Source organism: Pelodiscus sinensis, chromosome 28 (genome assembly GCF_052426305.1).
Source record: "Pelodiscus sinensis isolate ZL-2025 chromosome 28, ASM5242630v1, whole genome shotgun sequence".
Taxonomy (NCBI): Eukaryota; Metazoa; Chordata; order Testudines; family Trionychidae; genus Pelodiscus; species Pelodiscus sinensis.
The window spans coordinates 14098290-14115596 of record NC_143079.1 but is presented as its reverse complement, the minus strand read 5'-3'; the positions used below and the strand labels follow the sequence as shown (position 1 = coordinate 14115596).

The following is a 17307-nucleotide window of genomic DNA, read 5'->3' as shown; positions in this document are numbered from 1 at the left end:
GTTACGTTTAACCGGTTAACCAGGCCTGCCCGCCGCGCCGCAGGCTGCTCCGCTGCATTGTGCCACGGGTGGAGGGTGCTCTGGCAAGCCTGCTGCACTGCGGGCAAAGGCTGCCCTGGCTGGGCCGCACCAGTTAACTGGCTACCCCCGTAAGCATGCAGGTAAAGCAATGCTTACCAGGTAACGGGTTAACCCTTTACACCCCTACCATCAGCATGAGACTCCTTGGGTCAGCCACGCAAAGACAGTGTGCATGGACATCTCCTAGATCTAGACCTCTCCTGGCCCATCTCCACAGCTAGACCCCTGGGTGATTGACACTAGGGCACTGAAGCAAACCCCTCAGCATGCTCACAGCTCTGCAGGTAGAGCTGGGAGGAGGGCAGGGCAAGAGGCTCTTTCAATTGCAAAATCCACTCTCCCTGCTGGATGGGCCACTAATGAGTTGTGAAATCCCACGCCTGCCTCCGACCAGGTGATTATACAGGGCCTGGAATACACACAGCAGGGCGCCTGCTGGGTTCCTAAGTGAGAGGCAGGAGGAAAGGAGTCACTACAAGAGTTACTAACCTACAGAAATCCCCCCTTCTCTGTGAGCCAATGCCCCATGCCAAGGGAATCCAGCCCAGGCCTGACAGACACAGGCATTTTCAGCAGAGTCCAACAGAAACAATCATGTCCAAGAGAGAAGCTAGTTCTCCTCCTCCTCAGAAGAGCCACATTGCCCCCAACAATGCCCGAAATGAGCCTGGCCTTGGAGTGGAGCAAAGGGTTTGGTTCTGCTCACAGTCCTGGTCTACCCTTCACTATGACATGTGGGAGGAGGGATGTGAACACAATTACGCTCATCTCAACTGGCACAGACACAGCTAATTCAGTGGAAGAAAGCTTCCAGTTTCTGTAACTCCTGGAGGTAGTTCCTACAGCAACAGTCCCTTTGCCACTGAAAGCATCTACACTAAGGCACTATAGCTGCTTAGTTCTGGTGCCCCCGCACCCACAGTGTAGACAAGGCCTCAGACAGTCACTCTGGTTGTAGTCCAGAGTCACTCCACTTCCTTCAGCAGAGCAATGCTGCAATTACAACAGTGCAAACAGGAGATCAGAATCTGAGTCAAATTAGTGACGGGAAGATGAAAATGGGTCAAGTTTTGTGGACTAATCCCCAGAGCCTAGCCCCAAACTAGACCAGCTCCGCACTATTTCAACCCTCTTCTCCCAACCCCCACATTTCTTCCATATGAGGCCAATAAACCCTAGTCTGAGGGTAACAAGACCCTGTCCTAAACACCGCCAGCTTTTTGTCTGGCCTTGCTAGCTGTATTACAGTAACACCTAGAGACCTCCGAAATGCAGAGCGAGGCCCTGCTGCACTGAACATACAGAGCGAGAGTTCCTGCCCCGAAGAGCTTCCAAACACAACAGTCAGGACACAGACTGGGTGCGTGGGAAGGGAAACAAGCAGAGAAAGGGCAGTGACACTCACAATCCCACAGCAAGTATTGGCAGAACTGGGACTAGAACCCAGGTCTGCCAACTCCCAGGCCTGGCTGCCATCTCATCTTCCATCCACCAGCTAGACCCAGGGCTCTCCGGACAAATTATTTGGTGGCCTCATACTTTTCCTTAAAACAATTCACATTAGGGAAAAAACAAACAACTACGCACATATGCGCATCAAAATTAGGGATGTGAAAAATTAACTGGTAAGCGGTGGGGGATAGGGGCAGGGGGCTCCCCCAGCCCTGCTGCAGACAGGGACTGCTCTCGTCCGGAGCAGCTCCTGCCCATGATGAGCCCAGGCACCCTGAAGGCAGGGGGTGCTCTGAGATCTGGAATAGCCTCTGTACGTGGGGAACCCGGCCCAACACAGACAGAGGTGCTGCAGAGGGGTCTGGGAGCCTGTAGAGCCAGCAGCAGCCCCGGCATGGGGGCTGGGAGCCGGAAGCCAGCCCCAACACAGGGCTGGGGGCAGGAGCTCCGTGGGCTGCAGTCTGCTCCAGCCGGGATGGCGTGGTCCCCAGCCCAAATCCCTCTTAGCCAGTTAACCAATTAAACATTAAGTCAACCTAACGTTTAACCCGCTAACTGACGAATCGGGACTTCTGGGATTTATTTATCGCTTGCTAGTAAATCAGTCGTGAAAAGGTGATAGTAGCAAACACACAAGTATCCCTTTTCACAGCAGACTTACTCAGCCCTGGCGAGCCTGGAGACAAATTAAGCCCTGGATGGGGGATCAGGGGAGGAAGTGAGGGCCAGAGGGGATTGGGGTGGGAGAGGTGGTGGGGAGAGGAAGCACCTGAAGCTCGGGGATGGGGCCCAAAGCCCTGGAGCTAGAAAGCAGCCACTCCAGGGCAGAAGCCCAAAGCCTGAGCCCCAGGAAAATGGGACACTCAACAGCTGCTTCTCCACAGTTGTGCTCCAGGTGTCTCTGGCGAGGGGCAAGGCCCAACCTTTGCTGGTGGCCCCAGCAATCAACACCAAGGCAGTGCATCCAGGAGCACAGTGGGGAGGAGGGGATGTGGCTTTGCCCCCTCCCCTAAAGTTAGACTTTGCCTGCTTCTCGGGGGGGGGGGGGGGGAGAGGAGCCAGTCTCCTACTAAGCTGCTGAGAGGCACTTTGCAGGGACACTTTTAAAAAAGTCATCACTGCTCCCACTTTTGCAACAGGAGAAACTGAGGCACGGGGCAGAGTTGGGAATGCACCCCAAGGAGTCTAGACTCCCAAGAAGATCAAAGCCAAACACCTGCCAAACCTGGAGACGGAGCGCACTTCCTGGACCAAAGCCCATCCCCCGCCAGGGCTAGAGGTCACCCCGGCAGATCCTACTCCATTAGAAAACGTACAAGGGCGGGGAGACCACAAAGCTGGACATTTTCTGGCCGCCACTCGCACAAGCACAGGAGGGGAGCCCAGCCAAGCAGCACCGCAGCCAGAAAAGTTTAAATTCCACCATCTGCATCTGTTTCATGTGCCTCTGCCCTTCCCCCACCTACTCCAGGAGCCGGAGTACGAGGAGGAGGGAGCGGGGAGGGGAGGACTGACAGGAAGAGAATTCTTCTGCCAATAGCCCCGCAATCACCTCCAGGCTAAGCGGTATGCACCCTCAGACAGCAATCAGCAAACTTCCCCACTCCCAGAGAAATCGGAGATTCAGGGAAGCTGCCTGCCAGCACAGCTGTAGCCTTAGCATGGCTGAGCCTAGCAGTGCCTGGACGTCACCCGCTGCTTTCTTTCTATGAGACTCTGACCCACATGTGGATGGAAACCTCACCAAGTTGCTCAGATCCCTGCTGGCTAGGGAGCCTGCCTGCAGATCTTGTCCACAGGATTTGATTGGCCTAGGGATGTAAAAGCCCATTTACTTGGCTAACTGGTTAAACATTGTGTTTAACCGGTTAACCAACTGAAGGGGGCGGCTGAGCTAAAGTCTGGCTGCTCCGTCAGGCCAGGCCCAACATGAGCGGGGGCTGTTCTAGGTGGGCTGGAGTGCCCCCCCTGCCCAGGGCGGGCCCCTCGGCAGGCGGGGGGGGGAGGGAGTACTGCTCCAGCCCCCACCGATTAACCGTAACCAGTAAGCATCACCAGTTAACCATTCGCATCGCTAATAGGCAGCAGGTTTAAAACAAACGTAAGGAATTACTTCTTCACACAACACACCATTGACTTGTGGAACTCATTGCTGGGGGAATGCTGTGAGGGCCAAAAGTATAACTGGATTCCAAAAAGAATTAGGTAAGTCCATGGAGGATACATCCTCGAATGGCTATAAGCCAAGTAGGTCAGAGGTGCAACCCCATGCTCTGGTTGGCTCTAAACCACTGCTGGACAAAAGCTGGGAATGGGCGATGGGGGATGGATGATTGCCTGTTCTGCTCATTCCTTCTGAAGCATCTGGCACTGGGCACTGTCAGCAGACAACGTACCGGGCTAGATGGACCATGGGTCTGACCCAGCACGGCTGTTCTTAGTTCAGAGCCTGGCAGCAGTGCCAACCACAGCTTCAAAGGGCTGGCTGTACAGAAGCTTTCGTGCCTTCTACCCAAATCTCCTGACCCGGGCTGGCAGGCTTGCTCCCTCGGACACCACAACCCAATGCAGTCACATCCCTGGAGGCTTCAGAAGGCTGCGATTCCAGAAGCTCACACGGGAGCCACAACTGCAGTCCTGCCCCCTAGGAAGAGTGGGCTGTTTAGACTGGAAGAACATGGGGAATTTATCAGAGGCTGCTTGGAAGCCTCTCTGTGGATTAAATACAGAAAACAGATGCAATGCCTAAAGAAGCCTGAAGCGCCTCTCCATCTTGCACGTGTGTAGACATGATCCTAACCACTACTTTATAAGCACGGAGGGATTTTCTTGGGGTTTCCATGGTTCTTCCAGTGGAGCCAGCACTAGACCAGGAGATCTGGGTTTTATACCCAGCTCTCCCACAGATCTCAGGCAAATCACACACCCCTCTCGGGGCCAAGCTATGTTCAGCCCCGGTTATTGGCTGAGCTGCTCTTTCCCAATCCCTAATGGAACAAGTGCTGAGCACAGCCTGCCCCCACCGACGTTGAGGGATGAAATAACTCTCCAGGATGGCACCAAAGAAACAAGCAGTTGCCCCTCCCACATCTTGTTACGAGCTGATCAGCGACAGCCGCCAGCTCTTCCACGAATGCTGACTATCTTCACCTGCCAAGCAACTTGATAGAAACTGGAAAATTAGTCATTAACTGACAGGAAATCGCCCACCAGTCAACACGGGGAGAGTGCTCTGGGTTATCAAACTAGCAAACCCGAGGCCTGGCAGGTTCTGCTTGAGAAGCACAGAGCTCCCACACACTCCCGCACTTGGAGAAGTTTCTGAGATGCTGGCAGGCATAGGAAGAGTGGAAGGAGAGGCAGCCACCCTCACCTTCCACATAACTAGACCACACTAGTAACCAGGCTGGTGGATCAGCTTTTCCTACGACCACATTACATGGCTGGGTGGGACAGCTTCAGAAGCCCCTGCTCTCCCCACTCTGGCTTATGACCCATGGAAAGGGGAAATTGCAAAACCTGCTGTGCAAGCAGAGCTGTTGGGGATGCTGGCCCTGACAGGGGACATTTGGGATCCAGTGAGGCTCTTAACTCAGGCATTTTGTCTACAGTTTTATTGTTCTGCTATAGCTATTTAAATGCAGGGCACTGTGGCAGGGTAGCTGTTCCACATAGGTAGACGAAGGGTCAAAGCAATCCATAGGGAGGCTGCCCAAAACTCAACCAATGGGAGGAGAGCTTAGAGAGATCCAATCAGGAGAAGGCTTGTTGGAGCAGCCAATCAGGGCCATATAAAAAGGGCTGCTCAACGGAGCAGAGTGAGTCTCTCCTTGGAGTACAAGGGAGAAGAACTGGCTGCTGAGAGAAGCACCTCAGAGAAAGCTGTGCTGGGAAGGATCGGGGAGCGCCACCCTGACTGGCTGCCAGACTGAAGGGCAGAGAAGAATGCTAGGGCTATGGGGAAGTGACCCAGGGAAACAGGCGGCAGAAGTTGAAGGAGCGGCAGTACATGGCTGCCAGCTACAGGGTTCCTGGTTTGGGACCCAGAGTAGTGGTTGGGCCTTGGTCTCTCTCCTCCCTCTTCATCGCTGAGGGGAGGGACCAGGGCATGGACTACAGTTTGCCACAGAGGCAAGTTGCTGGACTGAGGACTGTCAGTCCCTTGGAAGTGGGGAGAGACCGGAGTAAGGCCTGGCCAGATGGCTGTGTCCGGGGAGCGATGCGGATCCTACAGGTGGAGACAGAAGTGAAGGCGGGCAAGACACCGCTAGATGAAGATACCCTGGTGGACAAGCGCTGATTCCCCCATCAGGAGGCACTGTGGTGGTGAGAACGCCCTGAGTGGAGTGGCTGTAATGGGAATTCCAGGATAGCTCTTCCATTTCCAAAGCCAAGTAACTAATCCAGACTAAAAAAGTTAACTTATTTTGGAAGAGAATGTCCACATGGGGAATTATTTTAGAACAGCAATGGCAGAATCACTACTCCACCTTAGCTATGCCATCAAATTTCCCCATATTGACATGCCCTGAGTCTAGCCATCAGCAAGACACCCTGAGGAAGAGGAGAGAAGAAAAGAAAAAAAAAGATCAGGGAGGGGACTGCCTTGATGAGATGTACAGTGGAGTGGAAGGCATGAAGAGAGAATAGGGAGGGGCAGGAAGTGGGGAGAGGCAAGCCCAGAGAAACTTTCATTAGTGAAACTTATCAGACATGTCTAAGCCCTGCACTGCCCGCACTGAGAGTGCACGTCAAAGGACCTGAGCAAACATACTGCCGACAGGATTCGGGTCAAAAACCTGTTCCTGGCTGTGAAGTAGATTAAAGGGGGCAGCCTTTATTTGACATTGTATGCCCCACTGCAGGTAAGTTTGGCTTTTGCTAGGGCTTTATTTATTTTAAACCTGTCACATCCAGAGTCAAATCTTCTGTTAGAGATGATAAACGGTTAACTACTTTAATTCAGGACCTGACACCTGGCCAGCCACCCAGCCCCACGAAACCTATGGCTGCAGGGTTCTGCCACCTGACCTGCTGGCCCCTCTGCGGCCAGGACTGCTCTGACCTGGCTGGTCACTTTTGGAGTTCACCAGTGAAGGCCGGTTAACCCGTAAACACACTGGTAAGCCTTATGCTTGCTGATTAACCATTTAACAGCCCCATTTTCCATGGATTAATTGGCCATGATTTTCAAAAGTGGCTCAGGACGCCTCAACAGCCACATTAAAAGAGGTCTGAGATGCAGAGGCCAGAAGCCCAGTAGTTCATGGGAAATAGGGATCAGGTTCCTTTAAGGGGTCCGAAGTTTGGCACCTTAAAATTTCACTACTCCCTTTTGGAAATGTAAGCTACCGATTTCAAAAGGAAGACCGAGACTACGGGGAGCTCATTCTAAATCTTCAAAGGTGACTTGATTTTTGTAAGGAAAGAGGAGGAAAGTCCAAATCCCGAGGTACTTAATGGCTTTGCTTTTCAGAAGGGACCACAATCTAGTCTGGCCTGCTGCCCAAAAGGCCATGGACTAGCAAAGAATGTGTAATGCCCAGAGGCAGCTGTTTGTCACAGCAGAAATCATCTGAGTTCCTCTCATTGCTCATTCAAGATCAATTCATCCTTAGGCACATTCGCCCTGCATAAAGATCCAGAAATCAAGATTGGTTCAGAAGAGCAGGATTCCTCCTTCTGCCAACACAGCAGCTCCTCTCCCCACCACCCCCTAGCAGCAGAATCCCATCTTCCTCCAGCATTACCCCACCTGAGCCCTCACCCAGCAGGGGTGCTGAGACATTTACTGCTAACACTTCGTCAATTTCAGGCTGTTGCCAGCATGGTGCGGAAAACCTGGCTGCGCAGGAGTTATGAGTGCCTGCCACTGTGCTGTCGGAAAGTGCCCGTTTTCTGCTGGAGGCACTTGAGGGAGAAAGCGAATCGTGAAAAGAGAATGAGCGCAAGCGCCGAAGTGTGCATCTGACAAAGTGGGTCTCTGCCCACAAAAGCGGATTCCCAAATAAATCTGTTCGTCCTTAAGGTGCCACAGGACTCCCAGTTGTTTCCCCAGTAACAGACTAACATGACAACCCCTCTGGTACTTGTTAAGTGCAAGTGAGTAATTTGCAGGGAGAAAGAAAAGACAGAGACAGTATCTGGATGCTTATGAAGAATGGGTGTTCAAGACGCCTAAAACCTCACTCCTGAAATGCTCTCTACCTCCTCTCGAGTAGTTGTCCAAGGCATAGACAGATTCCCCACCCGGCAGCCTACAATGAAATTAGAATTTCAGATTTTTTGACAGGTGTTGTAACTGCACACGTGTTGTTTTCACAATGTGAAACACAGCGAGGTAGGAGTCACCGAGTTCAATACCCAGCTATCATAGACAATCCCGTCAACTGGTCCTATTCAAGAGTGTTTGCCCGTGGCTGCTATTGGCAGCTGGGTCAGAACCCAAACCCTCTGATTATTAGAAACTTTCCAACTTCCAGCCAACAGTTGTTCATGACTATTTATTCCTGTCCTCTAGCTTGGAGAGCTCTTTCCCTTCTCTGGTGTGTTACCCTCCTGACATATTTTCAGATGGTAATCACATCCCCTACAGTCATTGCTTTGCCAGGCGAAACAAGCCAATCTCTTCTCACAGCTCTCTCCGGCTGATCGACTTAGCACCCTTTCTCCCTCTTTTCTAGTCTGAATTCATCTTTCTTCAACATGGGTAACTAGAATTGGAAACAGTACTCTAGCCTAGAGGAGGTCTCTGACTTGTCCAATAGCAATAATCCATCCCTATTTGAGAGGATCAGAAAGTGAGTTTCTACCCTGATATCCCAAAAGGCCTAATGGGTCCACTGACAGACAGCTCAGCCAGGAGGTGCAGCCATTTAGAAATGAAGCAAGTCTGTTTCCAGGCTAAAGACAGAGCGATTCCTTGGAATCCAGACAAAGTTCAGTCCCCGACAGATCTCAGTCTGTTCTCCAGAACCACAAGACATAAGGCAGAGGACAAAGAAGCCTAAGTCTGCCACTCTCAATCATGATGAATAGGCACCTAGCTCTGTTGACTTCACAATGAGACAACTTGCATGAGTGCAGGTTGCAGAATCAGGCCTACAGTAAGAACATCATAGGAAGCGACCACTGCTCTGATCCAGGCATGTCAATCTAATGCAATATCCCAACACAGATGATGGCCAGCACCAGGTGATTCAAAACAAGGTGCACGAAATCCTGCAAGTGGCAGGTCTGGAATAATGTGTCTCTAAGGAAAGTTGCCTCCTGACCCCCAATAGCTAGAAGTTAGCAACACCCTGCTTTCCCCGGGAAGCCTAAAGCGTTGTACTACCACGTTCCATCCAGAAAGATTACATCTGAAGATGATGAGAAGGGCTAGCATCTTCTCAGAAATAACCCACTCTCTATTACACATTGTCACATTTCCTCCACTTCTAGGAGCTATGCCGAGATCGTCTATTTGATGGCATCTTTCCACACCCTTGTCCAGTAATTTCAAGTGAAAGCTCAAGAACGTGATTTAAAAAAACGCAGCGATGTCTTTATTTTCATGCCATGTAACACTCAAGTATGTCACCCCGGATCAATAGTTTTGAGTCTCCCCAACCCCACGCCAACATTTTGAAGGTATCCACCTTGAGATTACACCTTAAAGAAATCTGGTTTTCAGAGGACAAGTGCACGGCACATGCTGAAAAACCAAGTTATTAGGTGCCTCCCCGCCTAGAAATCAAGTCGCTTTTGAAGATTTAGAAGAAGCTCACCACAATCTTGTTCTTCCTTTAATAAGCACAGGTTGTCATATTTTCAAATGTTGTAGGTTTATTTAAAACAGGCCACTGGCCCACGGCTTGCCTGAATCCAGCCCCCGAGGCTAAGCATTGGGGAGCCTGCATTGGTGCTCCAGCTCCCCCAGCCACCCACCCACTGGGCTGAAGCCCACAAAATCTGGGCCCCTCTAAGCTCTGGTGTGCAAGGGGAACGTGGGGAGTATCTGTCTCCTTCTCACTTGCGTGCTGCCCCCCGACTGATTTTGCTGTGGGTCAGCAGCCCCCGACCCAAAAAAGGTTCCCCACCCCTGATTTAAAAGCTTACACTTTTAAAAATCCTTTTTAGAAAGATCACTGATTTGTATCCACCCAGAGCATAAAGCACCTTAATCCTGCATCAACTTGTCAGGTTGAACCAGAATAAATATACTGATTTAAAAATAAACAGAAAAACCACACCCCTAGCAAGCCTTCATAAAAACAGCTAACACGCAGCAATGTGCAAAGAGAAGTATTTCAGCTTGGTATGCTTCAAAGGGAAAGAAATGTGCTGTTACTTCCCAATCTCTCTGTCTCTTTAAGAATTACATGTGCAACATTTTTAACCAGAATGGAGCAACCACCCAAGCCGGTAAAACCAGAAATTTGTCATCTTTGTCCTATATAATGCTGCAAATCTTGTTTTATAGCTTTCCTTCAGAGATGCTTTATTGATAGGATCTTTTTCTACAGAATGAAGCAGGTTTCCTGGTTTTCCTAGGTTGAGTTTTACACAGGAGCAGAACTGTTGAAAGTAGGGACATTAGGTATCGTGTAATTGAATAGCTGAGTAATCGCATGAATTCGTATCAATTACTCAACTATTTTACAGTCCCCGGGGGTGGGGCTAGAAGCCAGTGTGCTCCTGTCCACTCCCAGGGAGCCCTCTGCCACCTTACACTGTATCAGAGGCAGCAGTGCTAGGTGCCAGGCGAGAGACAGTCCATAAGGGAAGCCAGTTTAAAAAACAGCTTCCCTCCTGCCCCTGATACAGCTCCAAGCTCCCTGTGGACAGGGAAGGCAGAGCAATCTCTGTCTGCAGGGAACTCGGACCCCCTGTGGGCAGGGGCTGCTGCTGGAGCAGATTCCGTCCGCGGCAGACCAAGGCAACAGCCTCTGCCTATGAGGATCCTAGCTCCCCGCAGAGAGAGGCCAGCATCTGTCTGCAGGGCGTTCGGACTCCCCGCGGACAGGTGCCTCCGTGAGAGGCAGAGCAGCCTCTGTCCGTGAGAAGCGTGGACCTGCTGCAGACAGAGGCTGCTTTGCAGCAGCCTCCTCTGCCCCCGCTCTTGTGCTGCTGCCTCTAATAAAGGCAGCAATGGAGGGAAGGGGAGAGGCAGCACCACAGAGCTGGTGCTGGGGGGGAACCACCAGCTCCTTTTCCCCCCCCCCCCGCTGTCTCTGATAAAGACATGCGTGTAGTCAACAAGATTAACCGATAAGCTGAGGCTTAGTGTATAGTCTAACTGTTCTCAAACTTTTTGGGCTCCGGAGCCCTTTACATGCGTAAAAATGTATGCGGGGCCCCAGCGGTCCACTGATTGTGTTGTACCTGTCGATCTTTCCAGTTTGTCAACCTCGTGGAGCCCCTTTGAGAAACACTGGTATAGTCGATATAGTATGGTCAACTATATATTGACATCCCTAGTAGGAAGATGGACATACATTGTCCACCCCTTCTAAGCTCTTTCCCTCATCCCCATCCCCAAGGAACGTCTCCTTATCTGGGATGGTTTCAATCTGTATAGCTTAAGGAAGAAAAGGGTAAGGGGTTACTTGGTTGTACCCTCAGTATCTACAGGGGAACAAATGTTTCATAATGAGCTCTACAATCTAGCAGAGAAAGATCTAACAGAAGCAAGACAAATTCAGCCTGGGAGTAAAGCAGACATTTTTGACAATGCTGATAATTAACCACTACAACAACTTGCCAAAGGTTATGATGGATTCTCTGTATCTGACCATTTTTAAATCAAGATTGGATGTTTTTTTCTAAACCACCAGCTCTAGGAATTGTTCTGGGGGCAGTTCTCTGGGTCTGGTGCGTGTTATACAGGAGGACAGAGATGATCACAGTGGTCCTCTCTTTGGATTTCAAACAATCCCAATGTGCAGTAAGAAGTCTGCTAAGGAGGTCTGGAGAGCACTTCCACAGTGCTGCCTCTCCACTTCTGTTCCAGCTGCTGAACTGCATTGGAAGCAGCTAACACTCTGTTGAACGCTACCGCCCTTAATGACACTTTCCCATGCAAGCAACGGCCGCCGATAGGGATGTTTTGGGATCTCACACAAGAAGGGAGCGGAGGGATCCTCAAGCCAGGTTCAACATGATAAATGAGATGAGATTTAGGGCTGTAAGTTCTTTGGGGGTCTGAATCACATCTGCTTATGGGTCTGTGTAGCCTTTAGTGCGAGGGAGGCACCAATTTGGACCATGATTTAAGTAAATAATAAAATGAGGGGCCTTTGGGGTTGGGACACATTTCTCCCACCAAAAACCTTGCTCGGCAGGTTGAAACATCACCCTTGACTTGTGCACATCACTACAGCACCCAGCACTCACAGAAAGGTTCTCCTCCCAGCCAGCGCCAGCCTCAATGCACAACGATTGACGCATGCCACTTCCAAAGGCCCCGCTCCCCCCGCAGCCCGCAGAGTTGGATAAATATTTTCTTTGCTGTCGCAAGCCAGTTTGGCTGAAGAGCAGCATGCGATAACATGCACACTGAGTGACAAGAGCACCCCAACCACACATCAGTCCAAACACTTCCACATAATCTTCCCTCCAATCTCTTCCAAGGGGAAAAACTCCCTTTATGAGCACTGGCATAGATGGATCATTTCCACATTGTTTCTTACCAGGGCTTGGGAACAGGATGGCCCATTTACCTTTGTTATATCTGGCTCCCATGGATCAGAACCTCTGCACATGGCACCCCAACCAACTCCACAGCAATCAAAGAGGAGCTGGTGGGCACTGCTGAAGTTTCCCAGGTGGAGACAGGAAGCGGGGCCAGCTTTTATTTCTTTAAAGATCCCATTTTTCATGCAAATACCCTGAGAAATCCCTCAAACCACCCCCCAGAATAGCCTAATGGTCTCATCACATCTCACCCAGTAGCCTGTTCCCAGAGGCTCTAAGTCTTAATCCAAATACTAGGAATTAGGTTTCCTGCACCTTCTTGGTATGCCAGGGGCCAGCCACCACCAAAAACAGGTTAATGAACTAGACACACCTTGGGTCTGATCCAGTCTTAAGTCCTGTGTTCCTAGATGCTCTAAATAATGCAATGATCTGCCATCCAAGGGAGAAAATTTCTTCCTGTCCCATCTCAGGAATCAGCTACAGCCCCGAAGCATAAGGATCGATGGAGCCTCTCTCATTTGTGTCCCAGCTAGCCTTCCTGCATGGGACACCGTTCGCAGAAAGCAGAAATTCTCCCAGGCACAGAGCAGCCAGCCTAAGGCTCTCTGCACCACTGACGCCCCGAAGGGCCAGTGCCTTCATGCCACAGAACTACCCTCCAGGCTGTCTTCACATAGGCTAAGGAAAACAGTACTACTTGGGACTGGGGAGGACACAGGGAAAAGACAAGGCCAAAGCAGGAGCCAACAAGATCTGTATTTATAGGGTCCAAAGTAACCTCAATGGGCTGTGGAATCAGCCTTAAACCACAGATTGTGGGGTGAAACTGGTCTCCCCAGTCAACCAACCCACCTGCACTTCTCCCCCCACAGACCACAATTACTCACGCTTTTCATATACAAGGACCAAATTCCAATTTCACTGACACCCCTGTGATCCCAACACAGTCAATGAACCACATCCCCCACCCTGCAGTCATTGTCACCCGGGCTGCATGAGTACCAAGGACACCACCAAGTGATGGGGCAGTTAAAAAACATACCCAGGAAGCATGAGGGCAGAACTCACACAAAACTGTTGGGCCCTTTTTCAATGTTTCCAGAGTTATCTGTCTCCACATTATCCAGCACCAGGGAGTTCCAGCAGTTATCCCCCCTGAGGCAACTATGAAATGCAGGAAGTGGAGTAGGTCTCATCTCTCAGAACTCCCCACTGAGTGGGAGTGGAAAGCACAGACTTCAGATGCCATTACCAACCACGCAAGCTCGTTCAATAGCCCAATCGGGAACTCACCTCCTGGAGAAGCACCGATTTTTTCTTCTTCAGAGCCTCGCACTTCCTCATTTTGCAGATCTGGTGGCTGGTCCTTCGGTTCACACAGTGGGTGCAGGCGCCACAATTCCCCTTCCTCAGGCAAGGGACACAGAGCCCGCAGCGCTTCCGTTTCTTCCGCGCCTGGCCAGCAGCGTCCACACCAAGACAGACGTCGCTTTTCTCCACAATCAGAAAGCCGCCTTCGCAGCCGTTCAACATCTCACCGCCTTCAGGGAAGCCGTAGGCACCTGTCGATTCATTCCTAAGCTGCAGCAACGACTGGAATTTCTTCATGGCTCCTTGTCAGACTGGGGATCAATGCAGGAGGAGGGTTTTTTAGCTAGATGTAAAATAGCGAAGGAAGCCAAAGTACAGCTAAAGGGGGGGGGGCCCTCTTCCCCGCACTAAAAGTGGGGAATACAAATCGAGAACTAAAAATAACGTGATCACGTCACTAGTTCAATTTCTTCGCTCTGCCAAACCTTCCAGCTCCATTCCACCCTCTTCACAGTTCATCTGGTTTTACACCCCAATGATTGCTCTCTTCTTGGGGTGCTTTGTTCCCAAACTCTGAGTTCTGTTTTCTTACAGACCCTCTGCGAGGGGATCATCCTGGATACAACACACTTTTTGGAAAGCGAGGGGGAGGGGAGCGCTGACTTGGAAGTTCGCACGGTTTAGTTGGAATCTCCCAGGTTGCTGAAATCTCAAGGACAATATAACAGCAAAGCTTTTCTCTCTATCTAAGATTAGGGGGATCCTGAAGAGACCAGAGCCAACAAGGTGTCTTCTGGGGGAGGAAGCAAAATAAAAATTAAAAAAAAAAAAACACACAACAGAATGTAACTAGTAATTTTGTAGTTCTAAATAAATTTCACTCCCACTAAAACCACCAGATCAAGTGCCAAAACAATAGAATGTATCCTTACAATTTAAGAACTCAAAATTACAAATGACTGTTTGCCATTCTGATACCAAGTCATTTTCACTCTCAAAACAAGCACTTAAAAGTGTAAAATTTAACTCTGAAGTTTAAATTAAAGCAAGCATTACAATCCCAAATTAAAAAAAAAAATTAAAACCCCCAAACCTCTGCCTCTAGGGAAAAACTACATTTAAAATATTGTTCTAAGACACTTATAGTTTCAATCAGTAACCCCTTTAAAATTCCCACCACTCATGGAGACGATCCACTCCCCAACTTTCTCACTGTAGATTTTTACTTTGCAAATCGGGACACCTTTAACCCCAACTGTGAGTTTTAAAAGATCCAAGCTATTAACAGCCAGAGCAGAAGTTTAATAACCCTTCACTTTCAGTCTCTTTTGCAAACTGCTTTCCCTCAACAGATTCGTTGCTAACTTCGGATCTTTGTTTGCCTGCAGTAGTGTGTGTGTGCGCGTGCATTTAATAGCCACAGATCTGTTTATCTACCCCCCTCCACCTCTGGAAGATGTTCTGTTTTGCTTTTTAAATAAAGCACTATTACCCCACTGCCCTCCAGCCCCCAATACACAAAGAGCCATTACCAGCAAGCAACAAGAGGTGCAGCAAATAGCCCTGCAAACGTGTGAATCGGCACGGAGATAAAGAAGGGAGAGAAGTGCATGCGGGAGGAGTGGGGGGGAAGGGAGAGGAGGTGGGGGGAAGGGAGGGAGAAGGGGAAACCAACAAGCAGAAGTGTGGATGCAAATTGCAAAGGCAGCTGCTGCTGCAGCACGTTGCTTGCTGCTGCTGCTTCTTTGTTCTGGAGGTTCCTGCAACACCAGCCCTGCAGCCCGCTCCCTCCCCCTCTGCTACAGGAGGGGGCCTCTTTCCAAACACCGTGCGCCCAGCTGGCTCCGGCGCCGCTCAGAGCTGGGAAAGCCTCCCCCCAACCCAGCCCCGGAGCCCGAGCTCACCCCCAGCCCCCGTGCCGGGGACGGACAATGGGGAAAGTTTCCAGGCAGCTGCGAGGAGGGGAGAGGAAGCCTAGGGCGTGGGGAAGCACTTTGCTTCCTCTCCGAGCAGCACCCCCACAATGGCAGGGGGGAGGGGCGGCCAGACGCCCCCGCTGGAGCGGAGCCAGGGGAGCCTCCCCCGCGGTACCAGCAGTTCCTCTCCCCGGGCTGAGCGAGCTAGCGGGACCCCGGGTAACCTCCTCCTCCCCGGGCCATAGGGTGGATCCTCGCCCCGCTGGAGGGCGTCTCCTGCTGCCTCGGCCAGGGAGGCGCTCAGGGAAGTAGGGGGGCCGCGGCGCCCCAAGATTTCCTCCTGGGGCCCCCACTCCCTCGGGGCAGGACCCCGGGGGCTGCCGCCCCGCCGCACTCACCTGCCGGGCTAACGGGGAGCCCAGCCCCCGGAGGCGCTTGACTTGAGCCACATGGCTCCGGGGCTTAACTGTGCGCACGATCCGCCCAGCCAGGCTCTGCCTCTGTCCCCCCCGGAGAAGGCGGGGGGCTGCGGGGAGAGCTGTGGCTGCTTCCCAGACCCGCAGCGGGGAATCCCTGGCAGGACCCCGAGGCTGCCTGCGGCTCCCCCCCGGCCGGGCTCTGGCAGCAGCCGTGGGCTTTGGAGAGTTTCCACATGCTGGCCCGAGCCGAAGGGGGGCAGCGGGGGGAGGATGGTCCATCAGCTGTGAAATACGGCTGGGCTGGGCTGCTCCCAGGGCAGTGAACTGCTGGGTGCTTCCCAGCGCCGCGGGGAAAGCTGACCAGGTCCTACACACGCTCTCCTTTGTTATGGTAGGGTTGGGCCAGGGTCCCTGGGCTCGCCACAAGTTGGGGTGCTCCTGAGTGCTGGGGTGCGTGCAAGCGCACTCCTTAGCCAGAGGGTCACTCCACGGGGACCGCGCTATGTGCTCTGGTTTGTTATTGTAGGGTCCTTCCAAAGGGGCGGGTCTAAGCATGCCCTGGTTTATTATTGTAGGGTCACTCCAAGGGGGGGCAGGCCGTACACACACTGGTACATTACCCCAGAGTTGCTCCAAGAGCGTGGGCTATGTATTCCCTAGTTTATTACTGTAGGGTTGCGCTAAGGGGCTGAACCATGCCCGTCCTGATTTGTTATTGTAGGGTTGCGCCTGAGGCTGGGCTACACAACTCTGCTTTGTCATGGTAGGGACACCAGGATATGGGGCCTGGCTAGGTGCGCGCTGGGCTGGTACCATGGGTGCAGGACCGTGATTAGCAGCAATTCTACCCCACAAGTTGATGGAGGAGCTGGCTCCACAGCTAAGTTCAGCTCACCCACTCTCCCTGCACAGTAGCAATATGTCCTTCATTTAGACCTCAGAAACCTGACCCTGCCAGCGTGGGGATGAGCACAAGACTCTGTGCTCTGAGTCCTGCACGCCCAGTTCTCTTCCAGCCCCACCCTGTAATCTGCAGACCCTGAAACCCTGACATGACCCCTACGTTCTGTCCCTCCCAGACGCCTATGCCCCCGGCACTGTGTACTCCATGTAACTCCCACAGCTAACCCCCAATGCTTCCATGTCCCCAACACTCCTCCCTGCCCCATCCCTACAGTGCTCTATACCCCCCACCCACAGTCCTCCATGCCCTCCCTTGGTAGTGCTCGCAGTGTTCTGGGGCCCATCCATTTCCTGTGTTCGTCCCCAGCACTGTCCACCCCAATTCTAGTGCCCACACTTCCCCATGCCCCCCCCCCCAGCATCCTGCTCTCCCAGTGCTCTGGACCACCTCACACTTCATGTGCTCCCCTTAGCACTGCGGGTGTCCCCCCTCCTCGAGTCTCCTGTCCCCATGTCACCAGTAAGGGGTGCCTGCATTCTACCAG

At 51.8% G+C, this 17307-nt stretch overlaps 1 protein-coding gene across 7 annotated transcripts in view; it reads right to left on the bottom strand.

Annotated features, from left to right (window-relative positions):
* TET3 (tet methylcytosine dioxygenase 3) overlaps positions 1–16124 on the bottom strand; it is a 163695-nt gene extending 147571 nt beyond the window's left edge. For 2 of the 7 annotated variants that reach the window (XM_089773819.1, XM_089773823.1), the window contains exons 1-2: positions 15839–16124; positions 13507–14317 (exon numbers count right to left, since the gene is read on the bottom strand). In XM_089773819.1, the coding sequence (XP_089629945.1) occupies positions 13507–13821 (315 nt within the window). In that variant the 5' untranslated portion in view covers positions 13822–14317; positions 15839–16124. Of the gene's footprint in view, positions 1–13506; positions 14318–15056; positions 15314–15428; positions 15660–15838 lie in introns of those variants that run through there. The other 5 variants (XM_075910902.2, XM_089773821.1, XM_089773820.1 and 2 more) reach the window with 5 other exon arrangements.
* Positions 16125–17307: the final 1183 nt, after the last annotated feature.